The sequence below is a fragment of the Esox lucius genome, chromosome 13 (assembly GCF_011004845.1).
Source record: "Esox lucius isolate fEsoLuc1 chromosome 13, fEsoLuc1.pri, whole genome shotgun sequence".
Taxonomy (NCBI): domain Eukaryota; kingdom Metazoa; phylum Chordata; class Actinopteri; order Esociformes; family Esocidae; genus Esox; species Esox lucius.
The window spans coordinates 20210324-20230750 of NC_047581.1; the positions used below are offsets into that span (position 1 = coordinate 20210324).

The 20427-nt window shown below is 42.9% G+C and overlaps 1 protein-coding gene across 7 annotated transcripts in view; it reads right to left on the bottom strand.

Moving 5' to 3' along the window:
* The window catches only part of ap1b1 (adaptor related protein complex 1 subunit beta 1), a 32736-nt gene that overhangs the window by 8889 nt on the left and 3420 nt on the right, over nt 1-20427 (bottom strand). For 4 of the 7 annotated variants that reach the window (XM_010898861.5, XM_010898862.5, XM_010898864.5 and 1 more), the window contains exons 3-21: nt 18879-18984; nt 18438-18573; nt 18112-18357; nt 17755-17945; nt 17403-17624; nt 17057-17177; nt 16197-16292; nt 14945-15060; nt 12992-13157; nt 9958-10056; nt 7052-7311; nt 6447-6657; nt 6312-6332; nt 5991-6122; nt 5263-5292; nt 5036-5173; nt 4482-4627; nt 4262-4391; nt 814-898 (exon numbers count right to left, since the gene is read on the bottom strand). In XM_010898861.5, coding sequence (XP_010897163.2) covers nt 814-898; nt 4262-4391; nt 4482-4627; nt 5036-5173; nt 5263-5292; nt 5991-6122; nt 6312-6332; nt 6447-6657; nt 7052-7311; nt 9958-10056; nt 12992-13157; nt 14945-15060; nt 16197-16292; nt 17057-17177; nt 17403-17624; nt 17755-17945; nt 18112-18357; nt 18438-18573; nt 18879-18984 — 2652 coding nt within the window. The remainder of the gene's footprint in view (nt 1-813; nt 899-4261; nt 4392-4481; nt 4628-5035; nt 5174-5262; nt 5293-5990; nt 6123-6311; nt 6333-6446; nt 6658-7051; nt 7312-9957; nt 10057-12991; nt 13158-14944; nt 15061-16196; nt 16293-17056; nt 17178-17402; nt 17625-17754; nt 17946-18111; nt 18358-18437; nt 18574-18878; nt 18985-20427) is intronic. The other 3 variants (XM_010898867.5, XM_010898866.5, XM_010898865.5) reach the window with 2 other exon arrangements.

Below are 20427 nucleotides of genomic sequence, written 5' to 3' on the forward strand. Positions count from 1 at the left end.
TTACATTTCCCTCAAAATCTTCAGGCATGGGTAGTGTTGTACAATCTTAGACACCATTCCAAGTGTGGGGGTACAATAACCAGGACAAATTCTCAGAAAACTCCAAACAAATCATGTTGCAAATGGTAGCTCATTTACCCCTAGTTGACCTTGATGATTGAGAAAGTGAGCTCAATTAACTAGATTAATGAAAAGTCCATCAATAACTCCAAATATGGCATTTGTTAAACAGGTTTCCTGAAAGAAATTTGTCATGGGGTGCAATTTAGTGACTATCCCATTAGACAAATGTTTCTTTCTTGTCTCATTCTTGTTTTCTACCCTAATTGGCACATAGAAAATAGATGCTGGAAAAGAGAAAAAGAGCAAATGAAAATGACCCGTTTATGTTTTCGGACAATCCTTTGTTGAAACTATGTTAAAGATCTCACATTGTGTCTTTTACCTTCTTATGCTGCTTTAATGCAGTGCTTTGTTTATGTCGTTATATTTTAAAATATGACCCACTGATTCAAATACTAAATGAGTAAAAATACATAACTGGCATATTTGCAAATACATAAACATTATTTGAAATTGTCAATTAATAAAAGTAGAACTGGTCTATCTTTTCAAATGCAAAATTCAAAACACTTGATGGAATTAAGAACATAGAAAGACATATGCCATGGTATTTGACCCAGGCCTGCTAGACAGTCTTGCGGGCACGCACACTTCCAGAGACTGAGGTAATGGTTGCAAGTTGACGTCAGCGCGGTTTGAGACAATTTAAAGGAGACAGCCACACACTGATTCACTGAGTAGTCCACTCACCCATCTTTCCATCCTCCACAAACAGCATGCTGATGGGGTATTGGCAGCTGAAGTAGAAGACGTCAATGTTGTTCTTTACTGCCACCTGTGAAAGTGATTACATAGAAGGGAGATGGATGGAGAGATAAAGTGGCCAATATGAGACGCCATGTTTTTAAGTGGTAAGACACAGCAGGACATGAGTGGGGTTATTATAGGCTATGGTCCTCTAGATGACACTCCTGACAGCATCCGCTACATTCTCTTCTACAACAGGCTCTCCCCTCCATTTATCTGAGCCCTGTTTTCCTTCAGGCAGCTTTAATTCCTCTCCTCTTTCCATCCTTTCTGTTTCTCTATGAAAAGGAGATCATTCTTTGGAGCAGATGAACCCTAAAAGGCCATTTAACTAAATCTTCATTGAAACGAACATAGGAGGCAGCCCAAATGGCTCCCTAATCCCTTTATAGTGTACTGATTTTGACCAGGGACCAATGAGGCACTATTAAGGGAACGAGACGTCATTTGGGTCGACGCCACAGTCTACTACGTCTGTAGAGCGGTGGAGTGGTCAGCATATTGACTGGAGTGCTCTATAGAGGAGTGATCAGGACAGAGAGGTTGACTTGAGCCTGCGGCAAGTGGGTGGGGGATGACAGTAGGAACTCTGAATAATGGATGAAGGAGAATTTACGCTTTGCGGACCGAGTGCCTGTCTGATGGCCCAGGCTGTGTGAACATACTGCAGGAAAGCTGCGCTGTCCTTATTCCTTGCTTTCCTAACATACATTTCTAAAGATATCTACTTTCAGGCATTTTATGCTCCACGGTGCGGCAAAGTTTTGGAAGACGGAGAGCCCCTGCTGAAAAGAACTGTAGGTTGGCACAAACATAAGACACAGCAGCGGGGGTTGGGGAGGCAGCACTTCCAGCTAAATATTTTAGTGCCCCTGCTTGACATTTTAGTTTAAAAAGTTAATTTCTTGCAAGTTCTGCAATTGTACAAATTATGCCATTGGGAGAAAATTGTCTGTTCAATACATTTCAGCCAGGTTGATTCAATTTGCCGCAGTGCAAATTGAATTTATTTTAATGTTTCTTGCAATTTCAGCACATTTTACCATGGGGTAGAATAAAGTGTAAAAAGCTATTTCCTGCACCCCACTGACTCTGTCTGGACTTACACCATGCAACTATGACATTGGTGAAACTGGCTAAAAATATATTACGAAAAGAATCAATGGGATATATGTGCACCTCTGGGCATGTGTTTGCAGTTCCTAGAAGTTTAGATAGCTGGCTAGACTAGCTACCAATCAAAAGTACTAGCTAACATGGCTAACTGCATGACTGAAAAAGACTGAAAAACAATTATAATGCACAGTACAATTTGGAAATTATACCTGGCTTATTCTACAAAACCGATTCCAAAAAAGTTGGGACACTGTACAATTGTGAATAAAAACAGAATGCAATGATGTGGAAGTTTCAAATTTCAATATTTTATTCAGAATACAACATAGATGACATATCAAATGTTTAAACTGAGAAAATGTATCACTTTAAGGGGAAAATAAGTTGATTTTAAAAATCATGAAATCAACATATCTCCAAAAAGTTGGGACAAGGCCATGTTTACCACTGTAGCATCCCCTCTTCTTTTTATAACAGACTGCAAACGTCTGGGGACTGAGGAGACAAGTAGCTCAAGTTTATGAATCGGAATGTTGTCCCATTCTTGTCTAATACAGGCTTCTAGTTGCTCAACTGTCCTCTTTATGATGCGCCAAATGTTTTCTATGGGTGAAAGGACTGCAGGCTGGCCATTTCTGTACCCGGATCCTTCTTCTATGCAGCCGTGAAATTGTAATTGATGCAGTATGTGGTCTGGCATGGTCATGTTGGAAAATGCAAGGTCTTCCCTGAAAGAGACAACATCTGGATGGGAGCATATGTTGTTCTAGAACTTGGATATAACTGTCAGCATTGATGGTGCCTTTACAGATGTGTAGGCTGCCCATGCCACACGCACTCATGCAACCCCATACCATCAGAGATGCAGGCTTCTGAACTGAGCGCTGATAACAACTTGGGTTGTCCTTGTCCTCTTTAGTCAGGATGACATGGCGTCCCAGTGTTCCAAAATGAACTTCAAATTTTGATTCGTCTGACCACAGAACACTTTTCCACTTTGCCACAGTCCATTTTAAATTATCCTTGGGCCAGAGAAAACACCTGCGCTTCTGGATCCTGTTTAGATACGGCTTCTTTTTTGACCTATAGAGTTTTAGCCAGCAACGGCGAATGGCACAGTGGATTGTGTTCACCGACAATGTTTTCTGGAAGTATTCCTGAGCCCATGTTGGGATTTCCATTACAGTATCATTCCTGAATGTGATGCAGTGCCGTCTGAGGGCCCGAAGATCACGGACATCCAGTATGGTTTTCCGGCCTTGACCCTTACGCACAGAGATTGTTACAGATTCTGTGAATCTTTGGGTGATATTATGCACTGTAGATGATGAGAACTTCAAACTCTTTGCAATTTTTCTCTGAGAAACTCCTTTCTGATATTGCTCCACTATTTTTCGCCGCAGCATTGGGGAAATTGGTGATCATCTGCCCATCTTGACTTCTGAGAGACACTGCAACTCTGAGAGGCTCTTTTTATACCCAATCATATTGCCAATTGACATAATAAAGTTGCAAATTGGTCCTTCAGCGGTTCCTTATCTGTACATTTAACTTTTCTGGCCTCTTATTGCTACCTGTCCCAACTTTTTTGGAATGTGTATCTCTCATGAAATCCAAAATGAGCCAATATTTGGCATGACATTATTAAATGTCTCACTTTCAACATTCGATATGTTATCGATATTCTATTCTGAATTAAATATAAGTTTGAGATTTGTCAATTATTCCATTCCTTTTTTACTTACAATTTGTACAGTGTCCCAACTTTTTTGGAATCGGGTTTGTACTTCTGACTCACAAAAGATTGAAACCCTAGCCTAACTGATAAAAATAATACAAAACACAAGAACTCTGTTGTTTTGTGGGCACCTTCTCAGCCTGAGGCCATATGAAGCGCACCTGGCCTGTATGAACCTAATAGTTTAGTAGAAATGAGAGCAGTGTTTCCATCCGGTAACATGAGAAAGAGACAGTTGGCTACATAGGCAGGTAGCGTACAGAGACAGGTAGCGTAACGCTCCCCGCTCCTTCAATCCCCACCATGTCATCAGAGGACAGCTCCGATCAACAAACACTGTCTCACTCAACCAATCATCACAGTTCCGAATTCATTGACATACTTTACCCTTTCTTTATGTAACAGACATTTCAATAGCAACCTGACAGAATCGTAATCAGATGTGAGGAAGACAATCCCCCAGAAACCCCCCACCCGAATGTGTCTGCATTAACCTGGTCTTCAGTAAGATCCGATACCACGGACTATGCAGTTTACCTGCAGGTTGTTGAGAGGCTCCATCTTCATGACTGGCCCGACAGTGCTGAGAGGGAGGCTGACTTCAATCGTCTGGTTTGGGCTAAGAGGAGAGAGGACCTGGAGAGGCCCAGCAGGGGCTAGTCCAAAACTAGAGAGAAGAGTGCTTGTCAGAATCATAAACCAAGAAGAAACCCTATTCACGCTTGAAATTGCTAGTGTTTGCGGGGGTTCCTCTCACCTGTTCCTGTTGAATTGGATGGCGAAGTCAGTCATGACGCTCATGGCCTTGTTGGTGAGGGTCAGCTCCATCTGGATGACTCCAGCACGCCGGGCAAAGGTCCCAGAGATCTCTAGACCTTTAGCCTTCATGGCTGGAAGCCACACCTGAGGACAGAGGTCATCAACAGAGGAATGCCACTACAACTACTCAGCATGGCCATCTAGGAACATCTAGGCCCAGCAGCTATACATTTAACTAAGGGATGTCCAATCATTTGGAATCCAGGTCAAAACTGGGATATAAAATCCAGCACAGGTATGTTTTTTGGGGGACCAGTACCTTTGTCAAAAGTCAAAAAAATGTGGCGAGTCAAAAACTGAAGTTATTTCATGTGTAGGCCTTTATAAATTAACATACTTATCAAGTTTCAGATAGAAGCCTTGAGTTTATTTTTAACTACCCACCCACCTTCCTGCCATCCAAATAAAAGTCCTCAAAGGCTGTATTTTGCCAACTGATTACATAACTGCTAGCTACAAGACCACACACACACACACAAAATGGAGACTCACGGTCTTGGGAGGAATGTATGCTCCCAACGGCATGCCAACACCACCTCCCAGGTCAAACAGGTCACCCAGACCACCTCCCATAGGGGCGTTGAGAGAGGCTGGCATCACAGCAGGAACAGCCCCAAAACCAGCCCCCATCTGTGGAACCAAGACCATGTTACAATAAGAACTGGACAACTAGAATCTGCGTCTTGAAAACGAATGTTTAAACAACCAAGTGGACTCACCGCAGCACTACCCCCAATATCTCCTCCAAGCTGAGGGCAGAAAGACGGGAGGTTACAGAACATCAAAATGTTATATCACAGCACATTGAGGGAGACGCTAGAGCAAGGCTGAGGCAGGGAGGTGATGAGGACCTGCTAACATAGCCATGTTCCTTAACTTTTGAGAAAGTATGGTTTAGACTGGGGGAGGGAGAAGACAGCCGAGACAGTAGAACACAGTTCAAAGGGCCAAGAGCATCATATATTAAGTCTCATTTACACATACTTTTGAAACTGTTAAAGCCAACTGTTTTCCAACAGAATGGACAGTTTTCAAAAGGTGGTTTTCACTGATAATTCAGTCCGAAAACACATCATGCTGGTACTCAAACATTAAATGAAGAGGTCAGTGCAAATGAATGGGGCTTTGAGTACTGTGTTCAAAAAAGAAACAAAACACAGCTAGCAAAACTAAGGGATTTCAAATCAACTAAAACAAAAGCAATGTTTATTTAGTTTACTGGGTAAGTACACTAACAACAGATTCTTATGTGCAGCAATTTCCTGGGAATAATCAGGACGAACTAACAAAAACAAGATGATCTACAAAGGCCTACAAGGCCAGAAATAAACTACAAAAATACTTCTAGACTAGAGCTGATCCATCAAAGTGCTGAGGGACGGTGAGAGGTCACAGGGTCACAGGGTATAGGCTGTTTAGCAGCTTCTAGCGATGGCCCTGAACCAACCTCAGCAGGGGGGCTGTGGTCAGGGGGGCTGTCAGTGTGACTGTAGTCACAGCAGGTGTAGTCAGTGTGGGTGTAGATGGGCGACAGGGCCCGGGGTGACTGGGGAGTGCCCGTCCGCGGTGGAATGTGGGGCTGATGGAAGCATGATGAATACAGTGGTCATGGTGGGTGTATTCATTGACATGTAACAAGTCAGGATGCATGAAGCACAGAGAAACAATGCTGAAGATGTGTGAAAACACTGGTGGACACAGCAATGAGGGAGCTTTTATGCTAATGATGAAGCGATGCACCGCCATAGCTGAGCTGCACGGTAGTTACCGGTTCAGACTCATCCCCCATCTGCAGGTGGCATTAAACAAAGACAAAATGAAAAATCTATTATTCTATTGTTTGCGGAGACCGTTTGACCGGGACCAGGCCAGAAGCATGGCGTGGCGGCATGGGGGAACCTACCAGGCTGTCCAGACCTCCACCCAGCAGATCCATGCCCCCCATCTGCATACCAGAGGTGGGGGGTGGGGGCCCGGTGGTGGTGGGGGGGGCCAGGTCAAGGTTGAGCAGGTCCCCCAACAGGTCCCCCTGGGAGGGGATGATAGAGGGGGCCGTCTCAGTTCCAGAGCCCCCGGCAATAGTGCCCACATCTGGGCTCTCGGTACTCTCTCCTCTGGGGGAAGGAGACGAGCGAGTCAGACAAAACGGTTATTAAATAGCTTTTCAGCAGTTTCAATTCTAAAATGAAATATTTTGTGAGAAAGAGAAACACTAACTACTGGCCTAGAGCCAAGCTAATTTACATGGAAGTACTGATTCAATAAACCAATGAGCCAAACCTGCTTAAAGCACATTAAATCCAAGGAAAACAACATTTAAACAGAACAAAATTTAAACGGCATTAATGACAGGTCTGTGCAGTATGCTGATTGATGTATGTTGGAAACAGGGGAAAGTATCCTACACACCAAGTTAAGATTGGGTTCATGCCACGCCTAAACTGCTCCCAATTCTCTAAGCACCAAACAAAAAACGACAGTGTGTGAGACGGAATGACAGAGACTAACGATCCAGTGCGGGCGGGCAGCCTTTTGTGCATCACGCCGCGACTGCCCTCCACGAAGGCGCTGGGGGGCTTGTGGTAGACGGAGGCCAGCGTGCCGATGTGGCAGATGAGCTCCTCCAGCAGGGTGGGCTCAATCAGGTCCGTCTCCTCCGAGATCAGGGGCTTCTCGGCCAGCACCACCTCCTTGGCAGCCACGGGGTCAGTGGAGAGCAGGCGCCAGTAGATGTAGCCACGGTCACGCAGGTCTGGGTTGTCCGAGTCCTGCAGACAAAAGATAAAGAGGACAACCGAAACCCCGTACACATTGGGATTATAAATGTGAACTGTGTGCAGATTTGTTTGTTAATCCTACAATGGAGTCAATGCACAGGATGATGGGAATGTAAGCCTGACTACTTTCAGATGTGGATGAGACGGGATGGTGATCCGATCTCAGCCCGGCGTGATGTCATAAGGCCAGACGGAGCATATTTATCATTTTAGTGCTCTGCCTAAAATGATCCCTTTTTATTTAAACTCTGCCACCTAAAATTATTCCTGCTCTATTTAAACTCTGCCTCACTCTTTAAACTTCTGAATGTTAAAAGACCAAGGACAACGGCAGATCATTGACTTGGATAAAGGACATCTGGCATAGTGTTATGTTTAAAGATTTTAACAGCCTACATTGTCAAAATCACACCACATAACTACCCATATCTATCAACGTATTAGGCTATTGTGGCACAGAATTAACCGGTATGCTAAGCACTGTTAAACAGTATTTAGCCAAACGTCTTAAGGAAACAGTACTTAAAAGCTATACTACAATTCCCACCAAGTTGGTTAATCATCTTGGCACGATGCATACAGCGTTTGGCATTAAGGCTGAAGCTTTACTTTCCTGCTGTTTACAATACAAAAAGACCCCATTATTTGGGAAGGTATTATTTGTGTTATTATAATGTCTGAGAACTTCATTATAATTATTTTTGCTCACATGCCTCAAAATAATCTGCTTTATACTGAAGATAATTGCTTTTCTAAGGCCCTAAACATCAACATCTTTAAGGGCATATCCAATGGTTTTCTCTGCCCTCAGTCAAGCCAAGAGTATACTACAGTCACATTTAAACTGAAATCATAAAATAACGAACCTTTGGAAAAAACAACATTTACATTCCAGCCCAATACCACATGAACAGACTACATATTTTATTAAATACCTGAGGTGGCAAAATCCAGACAATCCGGAGTATATTTTAATACCAGGTGTAATTGAAAGGAAATCTGAGGCCTGTGTTTAGAATGCCATGCTATCACAGCTGTTGGGTACAGGGCAAATGCAGGGTGTAAATGGGGTGTGATGTGGAGCATAAATACTAACCACTACACAGATTCCATTCGCTAACATTAGGATACTAATCAAATATTCAGGTTCGGTTCCCGGAGGGTTACAGCTACAACAATCTAGTTAGTCAATTGGACAACCTAAGGAAAGATTTGTACAACACCAGGAATGCCTAGAGGTATGACATGAGAAACTAGAACATGGGAAATTATTTTATATTTCTGGTCAGCTTGTTGGCAGTGTCAATACTCCCTTGGCACTAAGCTCCAAAGTTAATGGTAAGTCTCAGTCTGAGGAGAGAAAACTAATCATAACTAGTCAAGTCAAAACAGACCCAATATTAAAATGGTACAGAAAACATTGTACCACTAATACATTAAAAAGGCTGAAGGTCTCGTCAACAAAGAGCAGGGTACCATGTGCTGATGCTCTCACACTGGCTGCCAACTTGACATTTAAAAATGAGAATCCCACTGTATCAGTCATATGACCTTAGCAGTGCTGGTATGAGCTAAGCCTCATCAGACCTCGGTCGCATGGTGCATTGAACCATTTCTCATGCTCTGGCGAGCATGGTGTGCTTGCATATTTCTAATCTTTCGTTTAAAAAAAAATCTAATAAAAAACATTCAGGGGGAAGAGGGAGAGAGCCAAAACAAACCAGAGACAAAGAGAGGCGCAAACCTCTTACCAATAAGTTTGCGAACTTAAGGGACACAAAAGAAAGCCAGAAGATAAGTCATGTGTGAACTCCCGAAATCCCTCCTGACGAAACACAAGCCTCTCCGATAATAATAAAATTCACTCAATTTGTGCGCAAATGGTGACCATGCGCACGCTTTCAAGAGGAATCATAAATGAGCATTTGGGCCGAGACCACAGGTGAGCGAGTCATGCCACTGGTGTGAGGGGGTGGAATATGAATACAAGCAGCTGTTTCAATAGCCACACAACAGGCGTTTTTAAAACAGAGTGAATGACGTCAGTAAAGGCCACATAAAACAAATATGCCCTTGTTGTCAGATCAGTCAAGAACATCACATAACTAGAGGAATAAATATCCAGACAAATTTAGACTGCCGCAAAGATCACAGCCCACTTTTAAACCGGGTTGTTCACGTCTGCCTTTGAGCCACAGAGCAGAATACAATCAATTTCTTTCTCCTTATTTTCGACCTTCCCTTCTATCCTTTGTCTTGCTTGGCTGATTAACCTGTTTAGTAGAGCATGAAGGTGATTCACACGAGAAGCCTAGATGAACATATCCCAGCTCAAAGTCAAAACAATCACAATACTCTGGCATCTTATTGGGTCATTAGAATGACAACTGACATGCCCAGAAGGACTGCTGCTGACGTGCGCACACACGTGCAAAGGTTCTCACTAAGATAGTAAAAAACAAGTACAATTATGTAGTGAGGATAGATAATTGAGGTTAAGGTTTGGTAAAATAGCTAGTTTTGAAGGTACCAAATCGCCAGTCCTCACATTAATGGTAAAACCCTGCGTGTTTGTGTCAGGGCACTCACATATGTGCGTGCTTGCGTGCGTGTGCGCGTATGTGTTGGACCTCTCACCTGTGTGGCCAGGCTGAGCACCTGCTGGACCAGCTCCTGGGTCTCAGTAGGTTTCTTCAGGAACAGTTTCACTATGGCTGTCAGCAGCTGCAGCTGCACCTGTAAACCCAGAGTAGAAAAGAGCAGGTCAAAGCCATTCCTACTAACAGACACCGGGCCCACAGACTTCTTAACCAGTTACTTAGTTCGGCCGGACAGCCAGCTCCAGGAAGATTTATAGCGGTTCTAAACACTATTTAACAATGATGGAGCCCACGGTGCTAATTGGCTATTTCAATGCTTTAGTAATTTTTTTATAATCTACACCAGAAATATGTCTCAGCATAATTCTATTTCAGACAGTTCCTTAGAGTTCAAGGCTTGGTTTTCGCTCTAACATGCAGTGTAAACTACAGGACCTTATATAGACAGCCATTAACCTTTCTAAACCATGCCCAATCATTTACATTTGCCTGAGGTAGACTCCAATCAGGTTTTAGAAAGATCGGGGATGATGAAAGGGCACAGGATGTATGAGAACAATTTAGAGTATCGTGACAAAGGGCCTAAATATTGATTTTTAATTTCTTTACACATTTCTGAAAATGTTTGGTCAAAAGCTTTAGTAACATGCCTAAAATCATAACTACTAAAATGGAGCTCGGGAGGTCTTTAATGGGTAGTACTCTAGTTTATTCAGCTTTAAACAGGCAAGTTATTAGCAACAAGCACTTTTTTTGCAGCCTGTAGACAAGGCACACTTATTTGTACAGCTAAACCATGAGAGCAGAGGCCTACCGAACAGCAAGGTGCTCTAATGTTTGCACAACTGCTATCTAACATAAGAAAATATCTATAGACCTCCCAACGCCACACTAATTACAGTTACAGGTAGTTTCACAAAACAAAGATTCAGTTATACGGGACGTAAGCTAAGGAACGCATCACCACAGTATTGTTTTTGCCTTTCATTCTACTTTGGAGGCAGAGAAGAGGGGAGTCCGTGAAAGATTAACCCTAAGATTTCCCATGGTTTTCAGTGGTGGCTACAGTCTGTACCCAAATAAAGCTCAGGGTAGGTGGGAGGAGCAGCGTTGCATACAAACTATAAACATCAATCACAGACCAAGCAACCAGAGGAAACAGCTGGTTCTTATAGACTTAATTTAAGCTCAGACACGTTTTTTAAATGTACAATCCTGCCTGAAAACAGAGGTCCGATTGCTGCTATTGCAAGTATACCATTTCTAACACAAAGCACAACCCATCTCTGTCCAAGCGGGTGTAGCCTCAGCTTAACTGACAAGACGCAAAGAGGACCCCAGGGAAATAGCATCGAGCAGTCATTATTTAAACGCTTTGTTGTTGTTTGTTCCACCCCATTTAAGTATATACGGATCCCATGCCGCCACCCACCCCCCTCCCACTCTCATTCTAAATTGAGAGTAATTTCAAGACTTAATAAAAACAAGCTCAATTGAGAATAGTATAATGGGTCAGAATATTATCCCTTGACGAGAGAACAGCAGGCAGCCACGAGGCAGGGAGCACAGGCCTTTTTAGATAAAAGAAAATGCTAATGTTCGTAACTCAAACAGTGCCACGTACAATCATTTGGACACAACATGCTGTTCTGTTCTCATCTAATAGTTTTTTTTGATATCCTGTTTCATAAAAGCCGGCCTAAAATAAATAATTATATGGTGAAGATTCTAAATGGATTTATTAGACTTTGTGATAGATGTTCCAAATGTCCAAGGTTTTTATATGGCGAAGCCTGCAGATACTAAGTGTGTTTTTTTAATTGATGATACATTTGTCAGGCAGGCAGTAATTTGCCACCTAACAAGATGTCCAAGGCCACCAGAGCCCTATGCTTAATCCATTGACCAGACGTCAAATTTAATTTCCGAACGCACTAAGAAACATTACAGACTTCCACTTAACAGACACTGTATTAGGTACTAGGTATGTAATGATTCAGCAAAGAAGATTTCCAGTGGGTGGACAAAATAATGGAAGGAAACATTAATATCAAGGATGTAATAATGCATAGGGCCACCCTTTGCCTTCAGAACAGCTCAATCCTTCTTGGAATGCTGTCATAAATGTGTGTAGTGGGAAATTGCACCATCCTTCTAGAAAAGCTTCCAGTTCCTTGAGGCATGAAGGAGTCGGAAATCTACTTCGCTCGGCACTCCACTGAACGATTGTGGGAAGTTCTGACATTCAGATAAGATGACTGGGGTTTTCATAAAACCACTCCTGAATTAAGTTTATTTTTTAGCAGTGTGAGTGGGAGCATCACCACCCTGGAATATAGGAACATTGTGAGGGAACATTGTTTGCACTTGGAATATTGGAACATCATGATGGAACAGTGTTTGCACTTGGAATATTGGAACATCATGATGGAACAGTGTTTGCACCTGGTCCAGAAAAACGTCCTCGGCTGTTATATGACTATGCAGATCAATCATCTGACCCAATGACTCCCACTAGATGGCAGTGTTAATTGACAGACACTGTTTATAGCTGACACGTACTGCCAATTGGCAACCAACCTAATGTGATGTAATTGTGATGCACTTATTTGAAAGTAACAGTCCTTTTCCATGTGGTGCTTACATAATTTTTTCTACCCTTGGCATATTGGAGAGTAAAGTGACAAGATTCATCCATTCACAAAACCCCCTAACTGATCCAAATTTTGCATGCATCGGTCGGAGAACCAGTATAAAAGTTACAAATTGTCTGTCTTGTTACTTTAGTGGTCAAATTACAGTCATCATTGGTGACAAATTTGCGACAAATGACAGGTCCTCTTTTACAGTGTAGGCTAGAAATAGGCATGTAGCTGCATTGACAGTTATTGATCTACAAATCTTTAACCCCAAACAACCCAAGCCTCATGTGCCAACTAATAGGATAATCCTGATCTGCATGGTATCTTTAGAATTGAAATGCTTCTGCAATGACTTGTAGCAGTAAACCGATGCAATCTAACAGCATAGGATTCCATTTGGAACATGGCATGAGTGTGAGTGAGTTAGACCTGGGTGCTCTCATCATGGAAGCCTTCCAAGAAGCTCTCCAGAAGTTCGTCAGCGTTGTCGATCCTCTCAGCATACTCTCCTACGATCCAGATCATGGCTGCCCGGGCCTCTGGCTCATCCAAGGAGTCAAGATTCTCACACAGCGTTGCAATTACACTCTCATACCTAGGAACAGTGACCACAGTTAGAAACGAATGAATGACACTAAGAAACCACACACAGACAGGAAGACATTTTACAATTCGTCTACACGTAGTTAGGTCCGACATAATTGGACACTGAGTAAGTTAACTAGCTGTTTACCAAAATATTACAGTTAAATAATGAATGTGAACTTAAAGTACAGTCTCAGGTTTAATTAAAAAGGAATTCACATCCAAATTGGAGGAAGGGTTTAGGAATTACAGCTCTTTAATATGTAGCCACCTCTTTTTCAAGGGACAAAAGCAATTGGACAATTGACTCAAAAGTTATTTCACTGACAGGTGTGGGCTATCATCATTTCTTAATCAATTAAGCAGGTAAAAGGTCTGGAGTTGATTCCAGGTGTGGCATTTGCATTTGGAAGCTGTTGCTGTGAACCCACAACATGCGGTCAAAGGAGCTCTCAATGCAATTTAAACAGGCCATCCTTAGGCTGCAAAAGAAAATCCATCAGAAAGATAGCAGGGATATTAGGAGTGGCCAAATTAACAGTTTGATACAATATTAAATTGTACTTTTCTGCTGAGGTACAGCATTCGTCAGGAGAATGATAGTTGCATAAATGTCAACACAGCACAGAACAGGATGTTCTGGAGCAGTAAGCAAGGGCATGGCTTTTGCAGACTAACAAATTGCACAGCCTCTGAACTTTCACTCACTAAATTATCTGACATTTATTTTGGACTTATGAATACTTACATGATTGCACATAAATATTGTGACGTTTACGGCACATTTATCAACATTTATAAAGTTATTTACATTGTTTTACAGACAGGAAATCCATGACTTCAGGACAAAATCTAATGATTCACTAATTAAAACCTCAAACAATCCAGAGAAGAATAACAAAATAGCATGTTATCATTAATTTCCTGGCATGAATAAATGTGTATACAGCCACAACTAACTGAGAATACAGGGGACTAAATTGTTCATTGAGCTCTTTTAACCCCTTCCAGTTGGTAAAAGCCGGGCATGGAAACAAGGTCTGGGTTGGAAACCATGTGGACCCCCAATCAACAGGACATATAAAGTTGGGGTCAGGTCGTGACTACCCCAGTCTGTTCTCTGCTTCGATGGCAGCAGCCTAGTCATTGTCAGTGGAATAGTTTCAGCTCAACACACTGCAGAAGCAAACTGCATGTTTCATTTGTGGAAGAGATTAGAGGAGCGTTCAATCATCCCCAAAGCAAATTTTCATGCCTTTTATGATAAAAATTAAACAGAAAACCCAATATAAAAAGGTATTTCCCCCTGCCACTTCTCAGACCAAGAAGATGTGACATGGGGGGGGGGGGGGCAGCAAGCTGGAACAGACGTGCGTTGTGTCGGAGTAGAGGCAATTTTAACAAGCATAAGTACTGCTATGGTGGAAAACAGCTTCTATAGGACTCAATGAATACCAATCTCAATTGTCTGTGGTTGGTTTCACCATTCCCCAAGTTGCCTTGATATCTACTGAGACACAGGTGTGGAGATTTGATAAACAAGGCATTTTGATTGATGGAATCTCACCTAGATCAAAATAACGCTACTTAAATATGTACTGACTTGCAGAGTTCTCCTTTCCTGATAAACTAAATTGTGATACAGTATACGCAGGGGCTCCTCCATCATGTCTCATCCATCAAAGTCATTCACTTTGACATATAACAACCATGAACATCCATTAAAAGGAAAAACAAGCACTGCCTGTGAAATAAACAGGGCTGGACCTATCAGGGGACAATCACCAGCTGACCTACTTGTTGGGGTATTTGCGGAAGATGTCCTTGATGACCACGATGGCCTCCTGCACCACATAGTTGACCTTGGTCTGGATGAGGTCCAGCAGGGTGCTCACACAGCGCTCTGCTGATTGCTTAAAACACAGGCAGAGGCTGTCAGCAGGCCAGGGAGACATTACCAGTTGGAATTATTGAGGCTTTTTTAGAATAATAATGAAGGCATGCCACAATATAGCCCAGTTAACTGGGGGCCAGCTGAAAGTCTATACATCCCTTCTACAATTACGCCTTTTCAAAAGGGAAAGAAAACATTTAAGCACAATACACAAAGAAAAATTAATTCAAGAATAATTTGGAATAATAGTCAACCAAGTATCTACAACTTATAAATATACATTATTCAATGAAGCTTTTTCAAGCTCAGTCAAATCTGCTGTAAATTATTGATTGCAATAATGAAGAGTAATACATAAAACATATCTCCATGTAGATTGAACTGACGGGATCATTCATTATTAGAAAGTAATTCTGAAGTGTCGTTAGCCTTAATGGGTGTAAATTCTTTTGCACTTAAAATATAATTATAATTGAGTGACAGGTCTTCAGTAACCCCAAGTATTTCTGCACAATGCATATGAGCCTGGTACAATAACCATTAAAGGTGGGAATAGTCCAATTATTAATTGAAATAGGATAATCATAACATCTGTAACATAATAACAGTCATTCTGATGTGCAAAATATGACATTGAGTGCAGGTTTGAAACAGGGAAGTTCATTTAAAAGCAACCTGTTTAAATGTCATTACCTATCCAGGGGAATGCAATACATCCAGTGTCAGTTTGAATTACAAGTTCTGATAGCTAGCTGTCACATCTAACCAGGCATCCTCTCTGACGAGAAAACACCTCAGACTATTATTAATGCCATAATTGCATGAAGAAAGAGCGGGAGAACAAAGCTGTAGACATGCAAGTCGAATGCACCGTTCTCCTGATTGATTGTTGATCAGTCATCCACACAATTCAGCACTAGTCAACATTTTCTCATTGGATGGCCCACCTAAGAGTTCCAAAGGCAGAAATAAAATGCTCTCTCTACATATTTTACACATTTTCTGACTAGCACATGCACCATACAGATCAATTGGGCTCCTGCAGATTGCTACACTGGTATATTAACCAGTTTAACGGGGGGACCGAAGCATATTGGTGAATCACCACATAAGTAGCGTAGATCACATCCTGACTGTTTTAAATCCTCTTCTCACCTCCACTTTGATGGCACAGCGGCCGATGGCTCTGACGGCCTTCCGAACAAAGTCCACATCCACCTCAGTGGCGTACTCCTTCAGCTCCGCCAGCACCTAGGAAACCACCAGCACTGGGTCACTGACACTGGCATTCATCGAAATAATTACTTCACTGCTGGTGAATGCAGGGCTGCAACAGTATGCCTAACCCACAGAATGGTACTAAATGCACAAGAAAATACTGTCAGTAGTTGTTGAAGGTCGGTTTTTAGTTTATTCGGCAAAAGACATGACTAATCCAGGAAGAATATATATTGACTGATGAGATCAGAACCGTAAATAAAATAAAAGTGCAATATGCAAACATGGCCGGAACATTGTAAGACAATCCTGCAGTGCGGCTACAAACGGTTCGTTGAAATAGGGTGGAGAGTTAGGGTTGTCAGCCGCTGTGTAGGTTACTGTGGTCAAGCAGTGGCGACAGTGTGTTAACACTTTTCTGTCCACTGTTGCATTACACTGGAACGTCAAAATGCTCCCAAACTGGAGATTTACACAAATATAGAGGATTCTACAATTTTGGATTTATCAATACCACCACAAGCCATTGTAGAAATTCCTCCACAAGCTCAGTGCAAAAAAAACTGTTGGGAAATTGCCAACAATTCATTCTGCTTACGACGAGCGCAACGACTCTGTTTTAAACAGAACAGACGTCTTTTAAGTCAATCAGATATATTCAAGAGGCATTGAATATATTTTATGAATGCATTTTAGGTTCAAACGTGACTACTGCTGTACAGGGGCTCATAAGGTTATGAATGCGTACCATTATAGCCCAGACCAAAATAGAAAGTAGACTGTGTGCGCGTGTTCACCTGGGCAATGTTGGCTTGAGACGCCAGACGGATCATGATGTCCAGTTTCTCCAGCTTGACATAGATGGGGTCGTTGTACTTTACAAAGAACACCTTCATCTCATGCTTCAGAATCTCCGGCCTAAAGAGAAAAAGGTACCACCAGTATCAGTAAGGATTTATTTGAATGAACCCAGTTTAGGGTTAAAACAAAAGCAGAAAATATCGGTGGGGAGGCACAAGTAGAGACTTGGGGGGGGGGGGGGGGGCTGATAGGTAAGAACTGTTTAGACAGCACACACCGAACAGCTAAACTGTGACCATCATTTCTGTAACTGGCCCTTCTCTCACTCCCAGGCCCTCTCACCGTTTCTGAACGATGAGGTTGATGTTCCTGAGGGCCACATACTGCAGCTCAGGCTCTGCAGACAGCAGGGTGACCAGGGGCGGGGCCAGCTTCTTCAGCAGGGTGCCGTAGTAGTCTAGGTCCTTAGGGAGCATCTCCATGAACTTCATCAGAACCTTGACGGCCGACAGGACCACTGCAGAGTTGGCGTGGGACAGGCGGGGGGTGACCCGCTCACAGATACTACAGCAGAGAGGGAGGACCACGATGAGAGCCACAACTGGATCCTTCATTTACAGCACATGTGGACACTGATAGGGAGAATCAGTCAGAGGCAGTGTAATGAACTAGACGGCATCCGGCGCCTTCTGACCTTTGGGACTCGCGGTCATCGCGAGGGGCGTAGTTGGCCAGGCAGTCCAGGATGAAGATCTGGCCCCACTCAGTGCACTCGTTGAGGGCCGTCAGCAGCTTGTTGATGGACTGGGGATTCAGGTCGAGCAAATTGCTGTTGGGGTGGGACTCTGCGATCTCAGAAAGGGCGGCCACAGCATTTGCGACCACCTGAAAGGACAACGACAGAGAAAGGATCCAGAAGACTGCAAAGGCACTTGACAGAAGTCATCCATGACAACAACGATACAAATCTGATACCTCACGTGCCCCTATGTAGTGCAACTATAGCCCGACGTTGGCCAGTCTACTGGCCCGGTGACCCTGGAAGCCTCACCATAGGGTTAGAGTCAGAGATTAGGTCCTTCAGGGTGTCCAGAAAACCCTGGTCCTCCACCAGCTGGGCGTTGATGTCGTGGAGCTTCGCCACGCACACCGCCGCAGTCTTCCTCACGTAGGGGTCCTCGTCCTTCAGACACTTCCTCAGTGGCTCACAGAGGTACTCGGTGATCTTGTCCACGCGGATGCAGCCCATAGTACGCACAGCCAGGGCCCGGATCAGGGGATTCGGGTCCTCACAGTCCTAAATGGAAATGAGTCCATTGCAGTTCACACGCTTCGGGATCCTTTGGAGCGTTTAGGCCAACCGGTGCTGTACTTTACCTTGACGAAGGTGTTGACGGCCATGATGGCCATGTCAGGCTGGCTCTTGGCGTAGTTCATCAGGTAGAGGTAGACCAGCTTCTTCAGCTCCAGGTTGTCAGTCTGCATGCAGTTGACCACGTCTGGGAACAGGGCACTACGGGAGGGGGAAACATAGAACGACACGGGAGTCTGTCATATTGAACAAGAACTCCTGCGCACTGTCCATATAACATGCAATAGCAAAAAACCTGAATGAAAACAAAGTTTTGGTCCGAGGAAACCAGCCACTTTAGTGAATGATATAATCTCCACAACAGGAGCGGAGTGGGGGGAGTGGGGGGCAAGAGTGGAACCAGAATCTCATGTATTCGGAGAGGACACAGTGCCCATCAGAGAATGGAAATGGACCAGGTTAATGCAACGTTTCACCAGTTCCTGATATTATTTAATAGGACTCACCTAACATCCTTCCCAACAGTCATGGAGGCAATGACCTTCTTTACAGCCTCTTTCTTCTTTTCCTTCTTATCACTGTTTAGCTCAGCTTTCAGCTCAAAGATCTCTCCTGCACACACATGGAAACATAACATATAATTATAATAGACAACAGTGTGTGTGCGCGCGAATGTGAAATAGTACCGACATTAAATTTAATTTCTAGACATTTCCTATCAGCCATAATATGTTTGGGTTACAGTTAGTTTCATGCTCAAATAGCAATTTCACTGTTATTTCAAATAACTGTTTTTTTAGGAGATACTGTACCAACGAATATCCTAAGACTCTTGACAAAATGGCTAAATGAGCTTTGGTATAACTCCAGATTAAAACAATTCCATATGTGCGCTAAATTAGCACACTGCAAATGAAAGGCAAAAGAAGGACAACGACTTAAGAGTAAAAAAAAAACGGGATATTGCCTGAATAAACAACATCTCCAAGATCGGTCGGCAGCCCCGTTCTGTCAGTAGGGCTAACATAGATGCAAAGACAAACAGACAGAAGCTGGACTTCAACCTCCTTTCAGTGCAGCCTGTTCCCAGTTAACCCTGCAGATCAGTCCAGCTCCTGTCTGGGCTTGGAGTACCAGCACCCCTGTCTGTTCTCAGGGCTTAACCCTGATCTGCTCTATGGTTCCATGGGCAGAAAATAGTTATGATTTTGTCACAACTACATCACCACACAAAAAGACCAAGAGAAGCTCATCCATGCTTTTATCTCTAGTAGAGCTGACTACTGTAATGGCCTCTTAATTTGACTCGCCAAAAAGACTGTAAAACAGCAACAGCTCATTAAGAATTCTGCTGCTAGAATGTTAACCAGGACCAAGAGAACAGAGCACATCCCCTTGGTTCTTAAATCTTTGCACTGGCTTCCAGTCAGTTACAGAATAGATCATAAAGTGGTGCATTTAGTTTATAAATCTCTGAATGGTTTAGGGACCCGATTACATTTCTGATATGTTTGAAGAATATAAACCGAGCAGGGCTCTTAGATTCATGAAAACAGGTCAGCTAGTAGAGCCCAGAGTCCAAACTAAACACAGAGAAGCTGCGTTTAGCAGTTATGCTGTACACAATAAACTACCAGAAGAGCCTAGACGTGCCCCAAACATATACATTTTTAAATCCAGGTTAAAAAACACTTATCTTTTCACACGCCTATGACTGAGCACTTAAACTTAACCACACTTTTGAGCCTTTTAGCTTCCTATGTTTTTATATTTTATTATTATGATGTTTTCATTTGAGTATTTGTTTTTAAATTTTTCTTTGTAAAGCACATTGAATTGCTTTGATGTATGAATTGTGCTATATAAATAAACATACTTGCACACTCAGTGGTAGTGGGGATGACAGGCTGCTGTGATGGACAATAAAACCATCAGAAGGAAGGCTAACGCAGCACCCCTGTCCATGTCTAATCCAGGTTAATAAACACAGGGAGACAGCGGTCCGCAGCTAGCCGTTCCAGGGGCAGTTTTTGGGCAGGTGAGAGGATGCAGTAG